This window comes from Fundulus heteroclitus, chromosome 12 (genome assembly GCF_011125445.2).
Source record: "Fundulus heteroclitus isolate FHET01 chromosome 12, MU-UCD_Fhet_4.1, whole genome shotgun sequence".
Taxonomy (NCBI): domain Eukaryota; kingdom Metazoa; phylum Chordata; class Actinopteri; order Cyprinodontiformes; family Fundulidae; genus Fundulus; species Fundulus heteroclitus.
This window is the reverse complement of record NC_046372.1, coordinates 12666314-12684958: the sequence shown is the minus strand read 5'-3', so window position 1 is coordinate 12684958 and position 18645 is coordinate 12666314. Positions and strand designations below refer to the sequence as shown.

General features: G+C 39.8%; 1 protein-coding gene across 1 annotated transcript in view; it reads right to left on the bottom strand.

The window, feature by feature from the left end:
* Positions 1–84: 84 nt before the first annotated feature.
* Positions 85–18645, bottom strand: part of si:dkey-178e17.1 (tricarboxylate transport protein B, mitochondrial) — a 37499-nt gene continuing 18938 nt past the window's right edge. Inside the window, exons 2-9 of the mRNA XM_036143978.1 lie at positions 12914–13021; positions 11598–11697; positions 5998–6136; positions 5492–5576; positions 5227–5331; positions 2844–2959; positions 2657–2730; positions 85–1137 (exon numbers count right to left, since the gene is read on the bottom strand). Of these exons, the coding sequence (XP_035999871.1) occupies positions 1023–1137; positions 2657–2730; positions 2844–2959; positions 5227–5331; positions 5492–5576; positions 5998–6136; positions 11598–11697; positions 12914–13021 (842 nt within the window). The 3' untranslated portion in view covers positions 85–1022. The remainder of the gene's footprint in view (positions 1138–2656; positions 2731–2843; positions 2960–5226; positions 5332–5491; positions 5577–5997; positions 6137–11597; positions 11698–12913; positions 13022–18645) is intronic.

The following is an 18645-nucleotide window of genomic DNA, read 5'->3' as shown; positions in this document are numbered from 1 at the left end:
TCTCAGGGAAATTTAAAGTCATGCATCATTAAAAGAAAATTCACACTTTCTAGAGTGTGAATTTTTTTTTATTTTTTTAATAAAAACAGCAAATTGAGAGGAATAATTCAGGTAATTCACAGTGAAACCCAAAAGTTAAATAATCTAAAGATAACTTTATAGCTCTTGATAACAGAAACACATGACACATTTAACACATTTGGCACCGATTAACAGCAAATGGTCCTGTTTGAATTTAACATTCAGCTTCCAATAAACACATTTAGTTCAAGTATTACTAAAATAAAAATTACTCTTTAGTGTGTGTTCTGGTTTCTCTAAAATTATTTAAATCGTTTATGTTTTTACTCAGATAAAACTGCCTCTGTGTAATAGAGTTGGCATTTGGCACAAAATTTAAATATATGTTAAATTACAGTGCAATTTTTTTTAAAACAACAATATGCTCTATTCTGTACTGTATAAAAATAACTCATATACTCTACATGTAAAATTACTTAAAATTAAAGATCTACATGAGTGTGTATGCATGTAAACTGCAACCAGCTGCAGAAAAGACGAAAACACAACATTTAACTCAAGAATATCCAGAATTACACTTAAATTCTTGCAGTAAACATCATTGAAACAGATACAGGTTATGATGAAAGTGAAGCAGAAACATTGAAAGAAAATTAATGCAGTTATGGTTGCATTTAAAAAAGAAGTCTCAAGCAAAAAAACAGCATCTTTTCACAGTGATTCAGCTAACTTTATAAGCTTTATAAATCAGAAAGAACTTTTTACTTTATTTTGTTGGGCATAAAATCTCTGCTTCACCTCCATAGGTTCAAATGTAAGCACCCATTCAGGCTTTTTCTTTTCTCCGGAGCCTTTGTCTATCAGCATTTTGACTTTGAGGTCAGCATTTACCACAGATCTAAGTTCAGGTCTTCACCTCATCCTGTTCACAGCTGGTTTTATGACACAGAGGAGATCTAGAGAACTTAGATCTGTGCCACCTTCGCTGCACGTCCTGCAGCTCACTCTGTCTTCCAGACTACATTCAGGGCCTTCACGACCTCCTCGTAGATGATAAAAACAATGGCTACGTCGAGACACACACGGCCGAGCCGGGGAACTGTTCCTTTGTAGAAACTACGGACAAAGGCAAAGAGGGGGGGAAAGCAACTTTTTATCCACTGATATTTATTTCAGGATATCTGATAATAAAAACACACATTACCCTTTATGTCAGAAGGTAAAATCCCCAAGGCTAGTTTATTTCTAGTTTGATTTCAACAAAATTAAAAGCTAAAAGATTTAGAAACCAAAATTACCACCATAACTTAGCCAGGGTCACCATAAGGGCAATCTGAGCACATGAATGGAGACCCTTTGCACAAAGGAGCCCTTTATGTGTGAGTGGCTTCTTTGTGACAGTAGAAAGAATGTAAGAGGGAAGCTCCAAATATTTGTCCAACCAGATTCAAAGAGAAGCCGCTTCCAGCCTGGATTTCAGAGCAATTATGTACAACGTTGGATCATTAAAGTGGTAACCGGTGATCAAAGTACGGACCCAGATTTGATCACGTTTAAGGCGAGTGGGCAGAGGAAAGTGTATTATTTGCACTGATTTAAGATCAAGTCTTTCTTTTTGCCATTTAACGCATAAAACCCAAGTGATATCTGGCTGATTTAGAGTCAGCCGCTCGTTATCAATAAGAATTTTTTTACATACGGAACCATGTTCCACAGCGAGGGTGGGGAGAGGACAGCACTGGGTCCTCCAGCCTTGTTTCAAACTCACAGTTTACTGCTCTGACTCTAGATTACGATAAGCGGTGGCAAAAAGCTATTTTGTTATAGGCTTTTGCTGAATTTTGGAGATCAACACACATCTCCCTTGCTTAAGCGGCATGTTCTCTTGTCTTTCCCATTTTTGCACCGCGGCTACGCAGGGCTGAATTTGTGTTCCCTCGTTTTCATAACCCAGGGAAACAGGAAGGCAGAGATTACAAATTAAAGGTGTCAGACATGCTGAAGAACTTAAAATAGTAAAGTAATGACAGAAAACTGCTTTGGTTATATTATTCTGATAGAATTGTCTGGAGAGCCTTTAACTGAAGCACCTCTGGTGGTTAAAAAATTTTTTCCTAATATGTATTTTCCCCCTATCAAATAAATGCACTCAAATGAAGGGAAAAATTAGGGGGGGGGGATCCAGAGTGACTAATTATTGTTCAGTTGTTGAGTTTTTCCCCTGCTAATTTACAAAAGATGCTACAAAATGTTCTGTGGGGGCTTTATAAGAGATGGTGAACTAACTTATAACTTCAAACCCAGCAGAGGTGTCACGGTGAGAGTTCAGTGTTAAATTAAAGGCTAAATAATAATTGTTAAAGGTAGAATAACAACTAAAAGAAAGAACTATTAGGCTGGATTGAGTTGTTTATCAGGATAGTGTCACTTTGTCTGGAAATTATCTAAATTTGCATATAAGGACTCGATCTATAGAAGTGGATTCCACTGGTCAGTCAGGTGAAGATGAGCTTTGATATAAAATTTATATAATTTCACATGCCATGATGTTTATGTACCGATTTTACCTGCTAAAAACTGAAAGTAAAAAACAATAAGATTGAATAAATCAACAGATAACTGGAGGCCAACTCACGCTGCCAGGCCTTCATATTTGAGGATCTTCAAAGCGCAGTCCAGTGTGCTTTTATATTTATGAGCATCCAGACCCTAGAAAGATTGCAGGTAATAAGTATAAATTATAACATTTATCCAAGCTTGAACTGAAGCAGAAGCAAGAAGCACAAAAACTTTCTTTAGTGTGGCGGCACCACATTGTGTACCTGCATCCGTGTCTTGATGACATCTAACGGAGTGTTTCCAAATACACTGGCAGCTCCTGCTATGGCTCCAAAGGTCCCAGTAATGATGGGATTAATGGCTTTGTTTTGGTCATCACCTAGTAGTAGAAAGAGTGAGAAATTGTTGGGTAAAGCTCAAAAAGGCAAAACCAAGTAGACACTCAAACAAAGGTCTAAATCTCAGAAATTAAGTGTGTCCTAAAACCAAACAATGCAATATACTGTGAGAAGACTCTGAGCTCTCATGATGTTTGTATTGTACTTTATCGTTAAATTAGCACAAACACATGTGACCGATTGCAAAAGTATCCATAGCCAATGAACTTTTACAAATTTTGTCACGTTACATCCACATCTGTATTTTAATGTAATGTGTGACAGACCAACACAAAGTAACGTATAACTGTGAAGTGAAAGGAAAATGATACACAGATTCAAAATCTTTTCAAACAAACTAAATCTTGAAAGTGTGGTGGGCATTTGGTTTCAGCCTCTAAGTCAACACTAATTACAGCTGTGGGTGTTTCCACCAGCTTTGCTCAGCTAGAGATAAATCTGGCTATGCTGCATAGTTCAACCGCAGGTTTAATGGAGAGCATCTGTCAATTCTCAACTTTCTCTTCTGGTCTGAACTTTCTTTAATCCAAACACGCTTTGATCTGAAGCAGTGGTGTCTGGTCCGTTCTCAAGGGAAAGACTCCCGCGTGTTTTAGAGCTTTCCTCGGTACAACCCACCTGACTTAAACAACAGTTCATTACCAGGTCTCTGCAGGAGGTAATTCAACCATCTGAAAACTGTTGTGTTGGAGCAGGAACATGTCTAAAATGTTCAGGGACACCTGCTCTGGTGGACTGGTGTGCAACACTGCAGCTCTGACCGTATTTTGGGTTTCCATCCTTCATTCAAGTCTAAAGTTTTTCTTCCACCGCCAAGTGTAATGTGTGCAGTGTTAGTTTTCTGGCACGCAGTAGGCCAGTAGTATGTAGGCCAAAAAAGTCATCTGACGAGAAGCTGTATATCCCCAAAATGGAGGTCGAACTACAAATCAGACGTGTCACTGGTTTCTGTCAACCATAGGTTTATTTCTCCATAAAGGCCAGGTGTCCTTTATTGGTAATTGTCTTGTTGACAGACTCTCACATCTGAGCTGTAGATCTCTGCAGTGTCTCCCGTCACTGTGGTTCTGTTGGCTTCTTCTCTGATTAATGCACTCCTTGCCTGGTCGTCAGTTGAGGTAGATACATATCATTTGGCTGGTTTTCACATATGTCAATAACATTTCCATTTACAGCTATTGGTCCGTGCTGTCTTAGCTGTTCCAGGCTTGGAATATTGTTTCATAACCTAACAGGGTGTAAATCTGTCACTCAGCATTGTACTTTATGTTCTTGGGTCCGTAAGTGAGATCTTGGATCTCAAAGAGACAAACTTCTATAAATAAAGGGTAAATAAAAAATATATATATAACCCTTCTCTGCTTTGAACTTCACAACAATGTTTGCATTTTACTTCTCTGCTGTATTCCTCGGTCTCCATGATGCTGTTCACCAATATTCTCCAACAAACCTCTAAAGCAGGGGCCAGCAATCTTTACAGTCTAAAGAGCCATTTTGTCTACAGTCTACTTGAATTAAACTTGTTCAGAGCCGCAAATGTTGCCTGGCCTTTTGAAAACAGACAACTTATATTTTTTGATAAAGATCTACTGTAGGAAATATGTTGTCATTGGTAAAGAATCCCTATTTATGTCTATTTTGAGATTTAAAAAAAGAGGATGGATGGGATGTTGATATTTGTGGATAATGATGTATAAAACAATAATAGTTTCCAACATAATGAAAAAATATTTATTTAAAATTAGATATTACTGGCACTTTTAGCATCATTCTGTCGTGGAAATTAAAAGAAATTATTCCAAGAAAAAACTGCTAAAACCTGCATTTATTATCATTATTACATTTAAATACCATAATAAAAATATAATTTGTAACCAAAGTTGTTAAGAGCCACTGTGAAAGGTCCAAAGAGCCACTTGCGGCTCCAGAGCCACAGGTTGCAGATCCCTGCTCTAAAGCCTTCACAGAAAAGCGGATTTCATGTATTTATTATTAAGAGTATCAGAGTGAAAACCATGTATAATTTTCCTTCCACTCCATCATAACTTACTTTTCTTGTTGGCCCATTCCATAAAAACCCAATAAAGCACAGTGGGGTTTTAGGTTGTCAAATGACAAATGAAATAATAAAAATCAAGATTCAAGAGGCATTAATGCTTTAGCACAGTGCAGAATTCCTCCTGCAGAGGTTTCCTCTTTAAATGAAATCAAACAAACACAAGCAGAACATTTCCTCATGCGCACCGACCTTTGTACCAGTTCTTTAAAGACGTCATCACAAAGAATCTGATCGCCTGGTTGGAGCCTTGTTTGAGGACCGTCGCAGTCAGACCCTGATATGTTCCTCTAAGTCCTGTTGAGACAGCAAGACAGAGGTCAACATCACCAAGCTGTCCTCTGTTAATCAAAGTCAACAACACATGCAAACACTCAGCGCTGGTTGTTCGGCTGCTATGAGCTGCGTCTCCAGCAGATGTCAGGAAAATCACGTAAGATGAAGACTGCATCTTTACCCTGAGACCTGACGATCTCTCGCACTCCGTGGAAGAAGCCCTTGTATTGTGGGTTGGCTGAGGTCTGATCGTGAATGAATTTCACCTTGGGAGATAACAGAAAGGGAACAGACAGGACAGAAAGTGCTACTTTACAGAGAAAACACACAAGGAGCTGAAAGCTACATAAAAGTTTGTTTTTTTTCTGTTTCACAGACAAGTTCAGCTGGGACCCACTGCATGTCCAAAGGTACAATCCAAAACCTTTCAAACTGATTTGATCTTAGGGGAGTTAAATATTTCTGTGGATATTCTTTTTTTAGCCTCCCACCAAGTTGACAATTGATAAACCGTTGCTCCCATCCAGTCAAGGAAAACACCTTTTCCGTTTACATAGTAAAAATTAACACAGCAGACAAGGAGCAGAATCTTACTAATTATTAGACGTGTTCATCGGGCAAGCAACAACAAAAATCTAAGAAATCAGCTCTGTCAATAAACTATAAACCAGTTGTTATAATTAATACCTTAACGGTTTCCATGGGGCAGACCACCAGCACGGCCTCCATGACACCCGCTCCGAGCCCACACAGCAGGCCGCGGGTACTGTCCAGTCGGCCGTTCTCATCCTTCGCGTGGTTACTGAGGAACTCGAACATCCCGAATCTAACAGAGAGAGCATAGTCAGCTTTAAATGATGAGAAAATAACCTAAAGATGTTGACTTAGTCATTTTATAATCTGGTCTGCCGTTCCTTAAGTGCCAAAAAGAGGTTTGATGTAGCTGCCAATTTCATGTTTGCGATGATTTTCACAACATTTGCATGAATGAAGTGCTTTCTGCCCTGTTGCTTCAAGTTTTACTATAACTGAACTGGAGCTCAGTCACTGACACTGACATGATGTCTCTGAACAAAATTGTTCTTCAAAAGATCAGCATCTCATTTACAAACCTACTCTCTTTATAGTCCTAAAGTTAATTTTTTATCAATTCTGCCTGCTCTAACTGACAGATCCTTCCCTCTGGACTGATGTGGGTTGATGGAAGACTGTAGCTGCTGGGTGTGTCAAGCCGCATAAAGACACATCACCCTTTTCTCTCACTGTCTGGTTATTGCGTTTTCCTCTTTTCGCTCATCAAAGCAAATCTTTTGGAGTGACCTTCGTCCCACAGAAATTAGTGATCAGAGCTGACAAGGTGTGTGTAAAAAACAACCAATCTTCATTTAATAAACGCTCCTAATTCTGGCCTTCTTCGTTATTACTGTACGTGTCTCCATGGTTGTGCTTGTTGTTTGTCTTCCAACATGGCCAGCAGGTGCTTTTTGTGACATCATTACAAACTCCGCCTTATGGTTAACCTGGCTCCGCCAGATGGATTTGCTCCGCATATCCATCTGGAAACCTTCTGTTGAAGTAATTTTGGGAAGGGGCGAAAATACTGGTTAGCTGATTGGCCTATGTTGATGATAGACGGGCCAAATAAACCAATCAGATCAACAAAGCATATGACGTACTAACACGACAAGAGGAGCCAATTGATAGATCAAACTCTTGCCGAAACCAGTCGGGAGAAGAGCAAAAACATCTTTTCCTCTGAGAAAAGCCTCCAGAGCAGTGTTTTGCTCTTCTTTCAGTGAAGAAATACTCTGTAATTCCGATAAAACTTGCTCGATAGCCACGCTAACGCTAGTTTCATCGGCTGAAGCCGCCATGTTCTTTAGACTGAACTGTCGCGCTTCTCGTTGCGTCACACCTCAACCCGCCTCAAAGCCAACGCTGACTGGACGTTCGTTTGGTGAACTGCTCCAAATTTTCTTTAACGGAAAGTAGCCAGACTGATCTGCGAGTGAAACCATGAAAGCTCACGAGATCAGGATGGTCTCACGAGGCTACCTTATGGTAGGTTTCAGGAAGAATGGCACCAAATTTTGATCCAAATCACACAGTTTAGGTGGCAACGATGGAATATCCATGTAAACTTCTGACATTGGCACCTTTGAGAACACATCGGACTGAGACTCTGTACTGGGAAAACGTCTCGTTATAAATGATCGGATCAGTATTAGTGATCCGATCAAGGGGGAGGGGGGGTTGATCCGGGCTCCCTTAATACATGATGGAAGAGCATAATTCAGTCTGAAAGATCTTCAAATCTTCAGCTTCACAGCAGGACCCAAAATGGCCCGACATCTGACTCCAACTCATATTTCTGGAGGTCACAAAGTGGCTGACAGTGCAAAATGTGTTGAAGGCTTTTAGTCTATTGTGCTGGCTGCTGGGTTCTCATTAAAGATCCCCCGATACAGCGCCTCAGCTCTGCAAACCCGTGCCCAGCAACAGCTGCCGCCGAGGCCAGCCCAGGCAGAAGGATGTGCTTCCTGCGTCTCTGCAAAGAGCAAACATTGTGCCAGCGAGTCCGTTACGAGAAAGGTTATTTATAGAGGAAAATTGAATTGTGGTGACAGCTGGGCATCGCCTGGTCCGTTTTACAAAAAGGGGAGGGGTCTTAATAAATGCCTTGTTTTTCCTCTGTCTGCTTGGACCGTTTACCTGCCATCATCTCAGCTCCAGCTGAATTAATTTCTCTTTGCTGGGTTCATGTAAGCTCAGTTTTGCTCTCCATCTGCCTTTCTGCTGCAAGAGGTTTTTTTCCTGCTCTTTACGGTTCCACATCTGTTTCTTACACAGATTCAGATTCACTCTTTGAAACGCAGGCTTTCTGCGGTTAACTGACTCCTTCTGTCAAAAACAGACTAGCAAAAAAAATAAAAATAAACCAAGCATCTCTTTTTAAACACACACTACTCAATAAACACAAACAGCTATTTAGCCTTCAGGAAATAAATAGTAAAGCACACGTCCACATAAAGCACGCTTCGACTCCACGGGGTGGCAGCGCATTTATTAACTACAGCGCCGCTGCAAATCAAACGTTGTTCATTAAAGGCTGCCGGGGAGAAATATGTCGCCGTCAGGCTTGCTCCTCCGCCAATTTACCCCGCTCCCCAATTTAACATGTGGACTAGACTTTTTGGGTTAAAATATGACACATCTTTTGGCCGACACACCTACAGCGAGAGATGAGTCAGCCTTCGACAGAGGCAGGGCTGCCCAGCCTTTAATAAGGGGTCTTCCTGCAAGGTCAGTTCTTCCACGAGAAGAGAGGATGAAAGATGAAAACATTGCAGTGGCAGGAGAAAGCCAGGAATGAAGGGGGGGAGGGGGGGGGGTTAATGGGAGGGAAAAGCAAGTGGCTCGATTGGACGTCCATCTCGTACATCCCTGGCAATCTTCCAGAGCGCTCCATGATGATAGAAAGCTAATCAGCTAATGGGATGGAGGAGGAAGAGGAGGGCTGGGAAGGCAAACCGAGTCATAAAGAGAAGGACGAGAGAATAAGATAAAAATAGAAAGTTAAACCAAGCAGTGGTTAATGGAAAACTGCCAATATTGCCGATAAATCTAAAACAGTGCTTTGGCTGTTTAAATCTTTAAACTGGGGGGGGGGGGGGGGGGGTCTAAGTGGTTAGAGAACAGAGCGATTGCGTCCTGGAGAGGCTGCAGGGTTCCAGGTTTGAGTCCCACATGCTGTCACTCTGAGCTCCAGAATGCGCTGAGGGATGCATGAATTTCATTGTAATGTATTGTATGTATGCTGCAATGACAATGATGAGGATGATGATGACAATAACAATTATTATTATTATTATTATTATTATTATTATTATTACTAGTATTATTGTCCTTTTGTTCATTCAGTGTTTTTAATCATGCTGATTGGTCTGTAGTCTAAAACCAGGGTTGCCACAACTAGTCAGCCCAATCGATGATGTTGACAATATTAATCCCCTTACATCGATATTTTTGGTCTACACAATTATTTTAATGGATTTTTCAATTCTTTTAAAACTTTTTAACCAAAGTGACAGGTGTTTTCTTCTTGATGATGTGCAGGAGCCCTTGATTGCAGAACTTGCACGTGTCTGTGCTCCGTACACCAGCTGAGCTTTGCACCACGTATTGGTTTGCTCCGTCTCAGCAACACTTTCCAAAAAACAACGTGAGTCTAAACGAAGGGACAAATTGGGGCTTTTGGACTTTCTGGTATATTGCAAACTTCAGCAGCACAGGTGAGATACATAATGAGCATGGTGACGCCTAGGGGCCACTGATGAGCCAGTGGAAAAGACAAACCTCATTATGTTGCTTTTTTGAAGTTGCTGCATGCACTATTTGAAATTAGTCAGGTTGTCTAACTGCTACAATTTCCACTGATTAAATGTTGGAGGACATGTTGTGCAGACTGTGTGCAGCCTGCTGTGTCCAACTTATGTGTATGTATTTAAATTGCAGATAATTGTATAAATACTTATCTAAATTAATTAAATTTAAACCAGCCAAAATCAGGAATAATTCCAAATATATATAGACAGACAGACAGACAGACAGACAGACAGACAGACAGACAGACAGACAGATAGATAGATAGATAGATAGATAGATAGATAGATAGATAGATAGATAGATAGATAGATAGATAGATAGATAGATAGATAGATAGATAGATAGATATTACATGAAAATGCTAGGTTCTCCATTATTCCAATTTAGATAAAGGGTTGAACAATCATCTTTGGCTGGAGTCCTAATATTGTTTACCTCCAGTTTAATTTCATCATATCTGATATTCACAACATGCTCAATATTCAAGCTTTCTTATTATTAAATACATAAAATATCATACGAAATCTGCCATAATAGGGGTTGCACTTTATGCTCACAAATTCAACTTTCAAGTCTTTGCTTCCATTATTTCTTCATGATATGCAAAACGTAGAAAAGTGCATTCTAGAAAAATTAAATTGAAACTCAATTGGTGCTGATTTTTGGACGAAAATGTGTTGTTTGTATTTAAGATAAGTTGTATTGGATGGATGGATGGATGGATGGATGGATGGATGGATGGATGGATGGATGGATGGATGGATGGATGGATGGATGGATGGATGGATGGATGGATGGATGCTCAAAAAAACAATAAACATCTGACTTGATTTGTTTCCTCAGAGAAAATGTTCCTTCAAGCTGACAAAAAAAAAATCCCAGCTCCCTCTGGAAATGATGCTGAAAGCTGACAGGCACGTGTGCACAAACATACACACAAAAGCCCACACTTACTCTACATTGACACACACACACACACACACACACACACACACACACACATCTCAATCTCCATAGCCCTATTGAGACCCCGTCAGAGTTTGAATGGCATCTTTGCTTCGCCTGACTGGACCTGTCTCTCTATCATACAGGCACGCTCTGCACCTCCAGCATAGCGCACACACACAAAATAACACACGCTCAGAGTGAAAGAATGAGGGGGACCAAGTGCAAAAATGAAACAGAGAACAAAAAAGCAACAACAAAAGCAGCCGGCTGTGTTGTGACGTTCGTGTGTTCGCGCGTCTCCCCGCTTGCACAAGAAGTACGGCGCGCACACTCGTCTGTAGATAAATGTCAGCGCTGGGGGAAAAAAATAACAATTACACTGAAGGCTAGTGTGGCATTTGTGCCAAGCCTTGTGGGTAATGGGCTGGAATAATTGGACTGCGTGAGTTAAAAGTTTCAGGTGGAAAACCGCCACAGCTTAACTGGTTTTGTTTCAATCAGCATATTTTCTCTGCATGCATGCACACTTCGCTTGTTTATAAGCTTATTAAAATATCAAATTCTATATTTTAAATGTAAATAGCAATATATTTGAATGGATTTCTTTACGTGATGAAAGTCACAGTAAACAGCTTAATAAATCCATCTAAAACTCCTGGAAAACCCCTTACACAAACACCTACTTACATACTGATGCATGTTGGGAATGGCATATAGGTTAAATTTCAAGGCCTTGTTCTTTTTTTATCAAATGAACACATGTAAAGAATATTTTACTCACTGTATAGAAAATGAAGAGAGAAAGTGGATTTATATAACTAATTTGGTTATTTGTAATTTTACTGACCTAAATTCGTCTTTTCCTGTAAGAACTGTATGAAAAACACTTATAAATAACAAAAATTCTCTCTTCTGTAAGGAATATTAATGTTATAAGTAGTCGTTTCACTCACCTGACTGCTGATTTGGGTATGGATCCATACAGCAGTGAGCTGAGTCCTCTGTAGAGTCCTTTAATACCGTGACTCTGCATCGTCTGCTTCACACAGTCACCTGGAGAGAGGCATATGTTAAAAGCCAATCTTAAATTAAAGCAACAATCTACTTATCGTACTAAATCACACTCAAATCGGCGTCAGCTGCAGCACAGGAAGCTACTGCAGCAAGTTAGAAAAGCAGTCATTTAAAACTTCATAGAGCGGTTGTTTCGCAGGTTTTTTAATGCTTGGACCGAACAAAGAGCAGGGAAAGTGAATATAGAGATTGAAAAAATAAATTGTTTATAAAATCCGTCGACACATCCTCGGTTTGAGAAGAAGCAGCACAAGATTATTTGGGTTCATGATCAGTAATTTTGCAGACAGTGAAACCGCAAACATCGCCTCTCCCTCCAGATAAGTAGACCAAACACGACAGTCTTGTACTTTTAATCAGAACATGTCATACTCCAAGCAAGGAAGGGCTTAGAAACCTTAAACAAATATTTTTTTCCTAATGTGCTGCAGTAATTTCACAGTCACTCTAATGACAGCGTCTTTCATTTATCTCTATTTCTCCTCTTAGATCTTAGCCTCTCAAATCCAAACTCAAAACACACGCTGTTTCCCTCTTAGTGTTGTTTGCGAAGCTGATTTCCGAAACCAAGTGAATGTGTTTTTATGACCTGTATTTTAATTTGGCCTCCTGGCACCCAAGGGGCCTCTGTATTTATGATTGGATTATTGCTTGCAGGCAGCTGCCAACCATTCTGGTGGATTATTATTATCATAGTAAGTGTGCTCAGCAGTTTTTAGTATTGGCTTTGTTCACTATGACTCCTTATTGTTGTGAATTAAAAACAACACAATACCCCAACCCCCCATGTCGGTTGCAATATAATGCTACCTGACTCATTTCCCAAAATCTTTTATACCATCAGACTAAAAGTTCTTTCTGTCAACTTGTTTTGCTGCTGCACGGAGACATTAGTCCAGCAAGCCACTCAGTGCTATCAAACCAAATGCACAGCCAAGCAAGAAAAGCAACAGCTGTCCTGAGTGCTAATTAGCACCGTCTCCAATCCTCAGAGCCCGCCTCAGCAGACTTCGGCAGATCCTGGCTGTTTGTGTTTGATGGGGCGCACGGATAACGAGCGTGCACGTGTGCACTGGTCTGTTCTGATTCACATAAACAAGCACAGGGATAGCTACCCGGCATCGGTGATGTACCTGAGGATGACGGGTAATTAGATAATGAGCGTCTGAGAAAGAAAATGAGACAGGATAGATACCTATTCCTCGGTATTTTGGTGGGTTGGCCCTCTCATCCAGCTGCAACTGGGTTTTCACATATTCTGTGGGGAAAGTAATGCAGATCTCGATGCCACCGGCGATTCCACCTGGAGATAAAGAAAATCAGAGTGAAAACTGACCTGAGCACAGAATACAGACGACAGATTACCCTAGAACACGAACCAAACACGGAGAAGCAGCATTTAGTTCCTATGCTCCACTTATCTGGAACAAACTTCCAGAAAACTGTAAAAGTGCGGAAAGCCTGAGTTCTTTTAAATCAAGATTAAAAACACATTTGTTTAAAATTGCCTTTGACTGTTCTAGTTAAACTGTTGTACTGTTTTTAATGTTCTTTTTAGTTTCTACATTCTATCCCTACTTGCTTTTATTCCTATATTTTAATCATGTAAAGCACTTTGCATTGTCTCTGTACTGAATTGTGCTATATAAATAAATTTGCCTTGCCTTGCCTAAAACTAAAATTGTGCAAGTGGGCATGGTATAAAAAAAATAATTTTTAATTCTTCTTTTAAAAGTAAGTAAATTTAATGTGACTATCCAGGATTTCATAGGATAGGATTTTATGGTGTGAAGTGAATGCATAGTCATGCATGGTTTTCATAATTTCTTACTAATAAAAATCTTAAAAGTGTGGCGTACACTTGTATCAAACCCCCATTACTTTGGTATGCCTAAATAAAATGTAGTGAACCAATTGGCTTCAGAAATCATGTGATTGGTAAATGGATTTCACATGTGTGTCTTTTAATCTCATTATGAATCCAGCTTTTCTATGAAGTTCTCAAAGGTTCTTTAGAGAACATTAGTGAACATACGGCATCCCAGCAGGAACACAGCAGAAGACTGCAATGCAAACCTACTAAGGCAGGACTGTCTACTTTAATTTACCAGCCAGGCAAGGAGAGCAATAATCAGAGAAGCAGCCAAGAGGCTAATGGTAGCTCTGGAGGAGCTGCAGTGACTTACTGCTCAGGTGGGAGAATCGGTTAAGAGGACAAGTATTAGCTGTGCAATGCACAAATCTGACCCTTAAGTAAGGGGAAACAAGCTGCTGAAAGAGAGCCGTAAGAAGTCCCACGTGAAAGATGGTGCTCTGGTCAGAGATCAAATTTGAACCTTCCGGGTTAAATGCAAAACACGATGTGTGATGGAAAAATATCCATGCACATTATCTTGAACACCACATTCATAGAGTGAAACATGGTGGCGGCAGCATAAGGCTGTGGGAATGCTTTTTTTCAGCAGGGATAGGGAAGCTGGTCAGAGTTCAATGGGAGACGGATGGATGGATGACGCGTTGATTCAGGGGGGGCTGACCACAAATGAATGCAGTACATTTCACATTTTGCAACTATTTAAAAATGTATGCACCCTTTGTATTGTTTTGTCACATTAAATTCCAACAAAAATACACAGAGGGTTGTTTCAAGTAGCAAGATTTAAAATAAATGATGGAAGGAACACTTTACTAAGGCATTGCAAGGAAGGTGGCAGGTTTGTGTGGATGCTGCCTTGCCTAGCATTAGTTAGTCTCATATCCCCCTATGAATTACGTCATGGATCGTTAAGAGTGACGCCACAAATAGCTTTCAGTCCATAAACATTAAAAGCACTGCTGCTGAGGGAGAAAGAGCAATGAGCTCGGCAAAGATTAATCAAGTGCTCCCACAATGGCTGAACTGGAGCTGACGCATAGGAAGGACGTCATACGAGGAACCCAAGACTGACGTGGATTTATTTTGTTTGCAGAAAGAAAATAAATAGGAATTAAAAAAAAAAAAAACATGATAAATGTGTGAGCAACAGCAGAAAGCAGAAAGACACCACAACTGTGTCCAAAACTGCAAATGCACAACAGAGATGAGTCACAGAGGAAGGAGGGACAGAGAGAAGGTTGACATTAATTAAATTACCCACTCAGCCAGTGGGGAGGCTCCCCATTACCCAGGCCAAGACCCTCCATTAAGTCAATGACACAGGCACACACATGCACACTGTAAGAGGAAAACACACACTGTTTGTCTTCTTGTACACGACACATCATAAATGTTGCGACACTTTTTGCAGCCTCTAAAAATCTGCAATTTAGATCATTTAACAACAACAGATCAACTAAAATGCAAAACTGGACAGTTCAGCTTCCACCAACTGATTGTTGGATTGACTCTCCGGCAAGACTGTCTAAATTGCATTGATATCTTAGATATATTTAGTTTTAACCTCAATCCTGCGTTGGAGAGCTAAATGCCGTCTCAAAATCTTCTATCACACTGTTTAAATTCTGGACCCATTCCATAATGTGCCGGGCCGCATGTCAGGACTTTTATTGAAAGATTAATGCGGCAGAATAAAATTTAGATCCAGTCAGAGCTCAGACAGCTGTGTCGTGAATGAAAGCCTAAGTATCTAAAATTAAGACAACTTTTTGAACCGATTTTGATCAGTTTGTGGCCGTGCGTCAGGTACAAGTAGTATTTACGTAAGGCCTGAGGCTTGAAGGACGCGTCGGTCTAAGACTGTTTAGCCTAAACTCAAAAACTTTAGTTCAAAAGTTAAATGGCAACACCACCTGTCAGGTAAAGTGTACTTTTCTCACTAGAAGTTAGTTTATAAAGCTAAAAGGAATAAAATAAAACTGATGCGCCTGCAGGTATGAAACTTTGGCTATTTTAGGGTCACAGGACTCCCAATTACCCCAAATACTGTTCTATTTTTTTCACCATAGTTTCCCTCAAAAGTATCTATTCATATAATAAATGTATGAAAATTATAGTTCCTAACTTAATTGGAGCAATTAAATAATATTTATTATCTCTCTTAAAACTCTGGCAGTTACTTTGGCACATATTGGTTGGGTCACATGTAAAATAGAACAATTTTATATATTCTGCATTTTACAGTGGAATCTATTTTATTAGAAATACTTATTATTTATTAACAAATTAATTTATTTTTCTTCATACGCCACAGCTATTATAAGTTATTTGAGCAAATGGTGCAGAAGAGATGTGAACAAATGTGCTGACAGAGACCAGATTGCAAATGCTTACATGACTGATTTACATCTTAATGTCATACATATCATTAATGTCATGTAATGCCACATAAAGACAAAAAGCAGATTTTTACAAAGCCTATCATGAGCCTAAACTGAGAAATCTGAAGTCGGGACTCTGAATCTGTTTCAGAAACTTTAACTTATGGCTGGACAAAATAGAAAAAAAAACATATCGATAAAATTGAAATCATACTGATCGATATTGATAATTATCAACAAATTGAAAACATACATTTTAAGGGTGCCCCAGGCCATTTTATGCTGGTGCTTAACGACCTATTTGAAGATAAAGAACACACAAACACTGAACTCAAACTCAACCCTTTATTCAACCAACTTTTTACCAAAACTGCAAGTTTTTTAAAAAAAATGAAAAAGAACACGTGCTCTCTTTGAAGGGGGCGGAGCTTGGAGGCGGAGCATTCCTGGGTCTGCGTTTGTGATTGGTTGAGAAGATGTAGTGACTGCAATATTAACCTACATGGCTAGAATGCGAAAGGAAGGAAAACTGTTATTCTATTGAACTTTTTATTGACCCTTTTCTATCATCGATATACGTCTATCGATCGATATGTATTGTTATTGAATTATCGTCCAGCCCTACTTTAAATGCTAAACTATTAACATGATTGGATTCAGTTTATTGTTTGGTAACTGGACTTTAAATCAGCTCTTGCGGGGTGAACTTCATTTGGCAATTCTTCTAAACCATGGCACTCTAGCCAAGTCTCACAGGTACAAGGCTATTGTTGTATGGAAATCACTTATGACAGATCTGCTGATAAGCTCAGAAAGGTTGGTCCTCTAATTCCTCCTGTGCTGCTTGAATGGTTAGTAAATGGGAGCCAACCGAGAAGCAGCAATGACGCCTCATTCTTGCCTTTCTGATGTCGAATCAGGGGGTTGGTGTGTCGTTAAAAAAGACATTAACCCGCATGACTCTGATTTAAGATGTGAACATGCAGCAGTGTAAAGATGGCCAGCAGGAAGTCGGCCTCTAATGACTACAGATTGACAGAGTTGGTGAAAAATTACCACAGTTCAAAAATACACATCTGAGAAGATCATCGATAATCCCTGATACATTCCAGGATTTTTGTTAGCCAAAGGGTGGGATCTTTCGTTTTCTAAATAACCTGTTGATTATAGATGAATGATTTTTTTACATTGAGGTCAGATCTGCCGATTCGAATTTTGACCGAGTCTAACTTTTTATTCTAAGGATTACGACACAAACGAGAGAAGAAGAAAAAAACACGCGGCTGCTCCCAATGTCAGGCCAGTTCACCGGTCTCTGCTATTGATACAGTAAGCCTCAATCAATCTGACAGACAGTTTTAGACGACATCTCGTCCCCCCATGTTCCCCCCCTACATAACAAATACACTCCATCTTTGGGGCTTGTTATATTCTCTAGCCGGAAAGTGTTTGCAGTGACAGAAAAAAAAATGAGTGGACCAACTCAGAAGCAGCAACACACACAAACGCACGATCAATCCTCATCAGATGTGCAGCATCTGTACAGGTGATGAGGCTTGGCTGTCTGCTAGTTCATTTTGCAGCCCCCATTCAGCACAGACTCACACACACACACACACACACACACACACACACACACACACACACACACACACACACACACACACAGATATATCTACACACACCTTTAAAGGTGACAGCCTTAATGACTCCAGTGTATCTGCCAAGCGTGGGTTACACAAGAGAAAATGGCCATTAATCTTTATCTGTACAGACTCGCTTCCCTCTCCTACTAAATTTTCAATTTTTTTTCCCCTTCAGCAGCATTTTATTTCATCTCTCCTCATCCTCAAGTTTCCCTATATCATGCCTTAAAAATCAATACATCAACACAAACTCATGACACCAGTGTGGGGATATCCAGAGATGGTGAAAAATAGTACAGCACCTACGACAAATCTGCTTTAACAGACTTATAAACATGAAATATTCACAGAGTGAACATATTTTACATCACTCAGACACAGACAGTTGGAGTTGATGGGCTGTGTAAAGGTAATGCTGTCCCTCTCTGACCAGGCAGAGGAATTTACAGCTTAATCAACAACCATACCCCTCACAGCTGGGCCTGGGTTTATGCTGCAGTCGCCAAAAGCAAATTTCTGGTAAAAAAAATATAAACAAAATGTCCCTGTGGATCAGCATGAAGCGTCTAATTCTAAAAACGGATCCATTAATACCCTGCTGCAACTAGTCACATGAATTTGATCCCATTTAAAGAGCAGAAAAGAGTTTGGGTGAGACCATCACAAATCTGGATTTCCTAAACCAAAAAAATTTACTTGGATACATAAATACTGTAGCCGATTGTGGAAAGATAAAATAAGAACAATAAAAACTGCCCGTAGTGAGAATTTATCAGTGGGGAATAAAAAGTGTCCTATTAATTAGTCATAACATGTATGTATATATTAATCTTGAAATACAGAGAAAAAAAAGTGCAACTACACAAAAGGTGGTAATTTCAACTCTTTTTTCACATTTTCCAACAGTCATCCAGCTGCAGATGATGCAACACAGATGGGCTCACCTCAAAAATAAAACCACGCAAGGATCAAGGTTTCAAATGGTTTCAAAGTCTAAAGGAAAATTTGGTTGGGCTTAAAGACC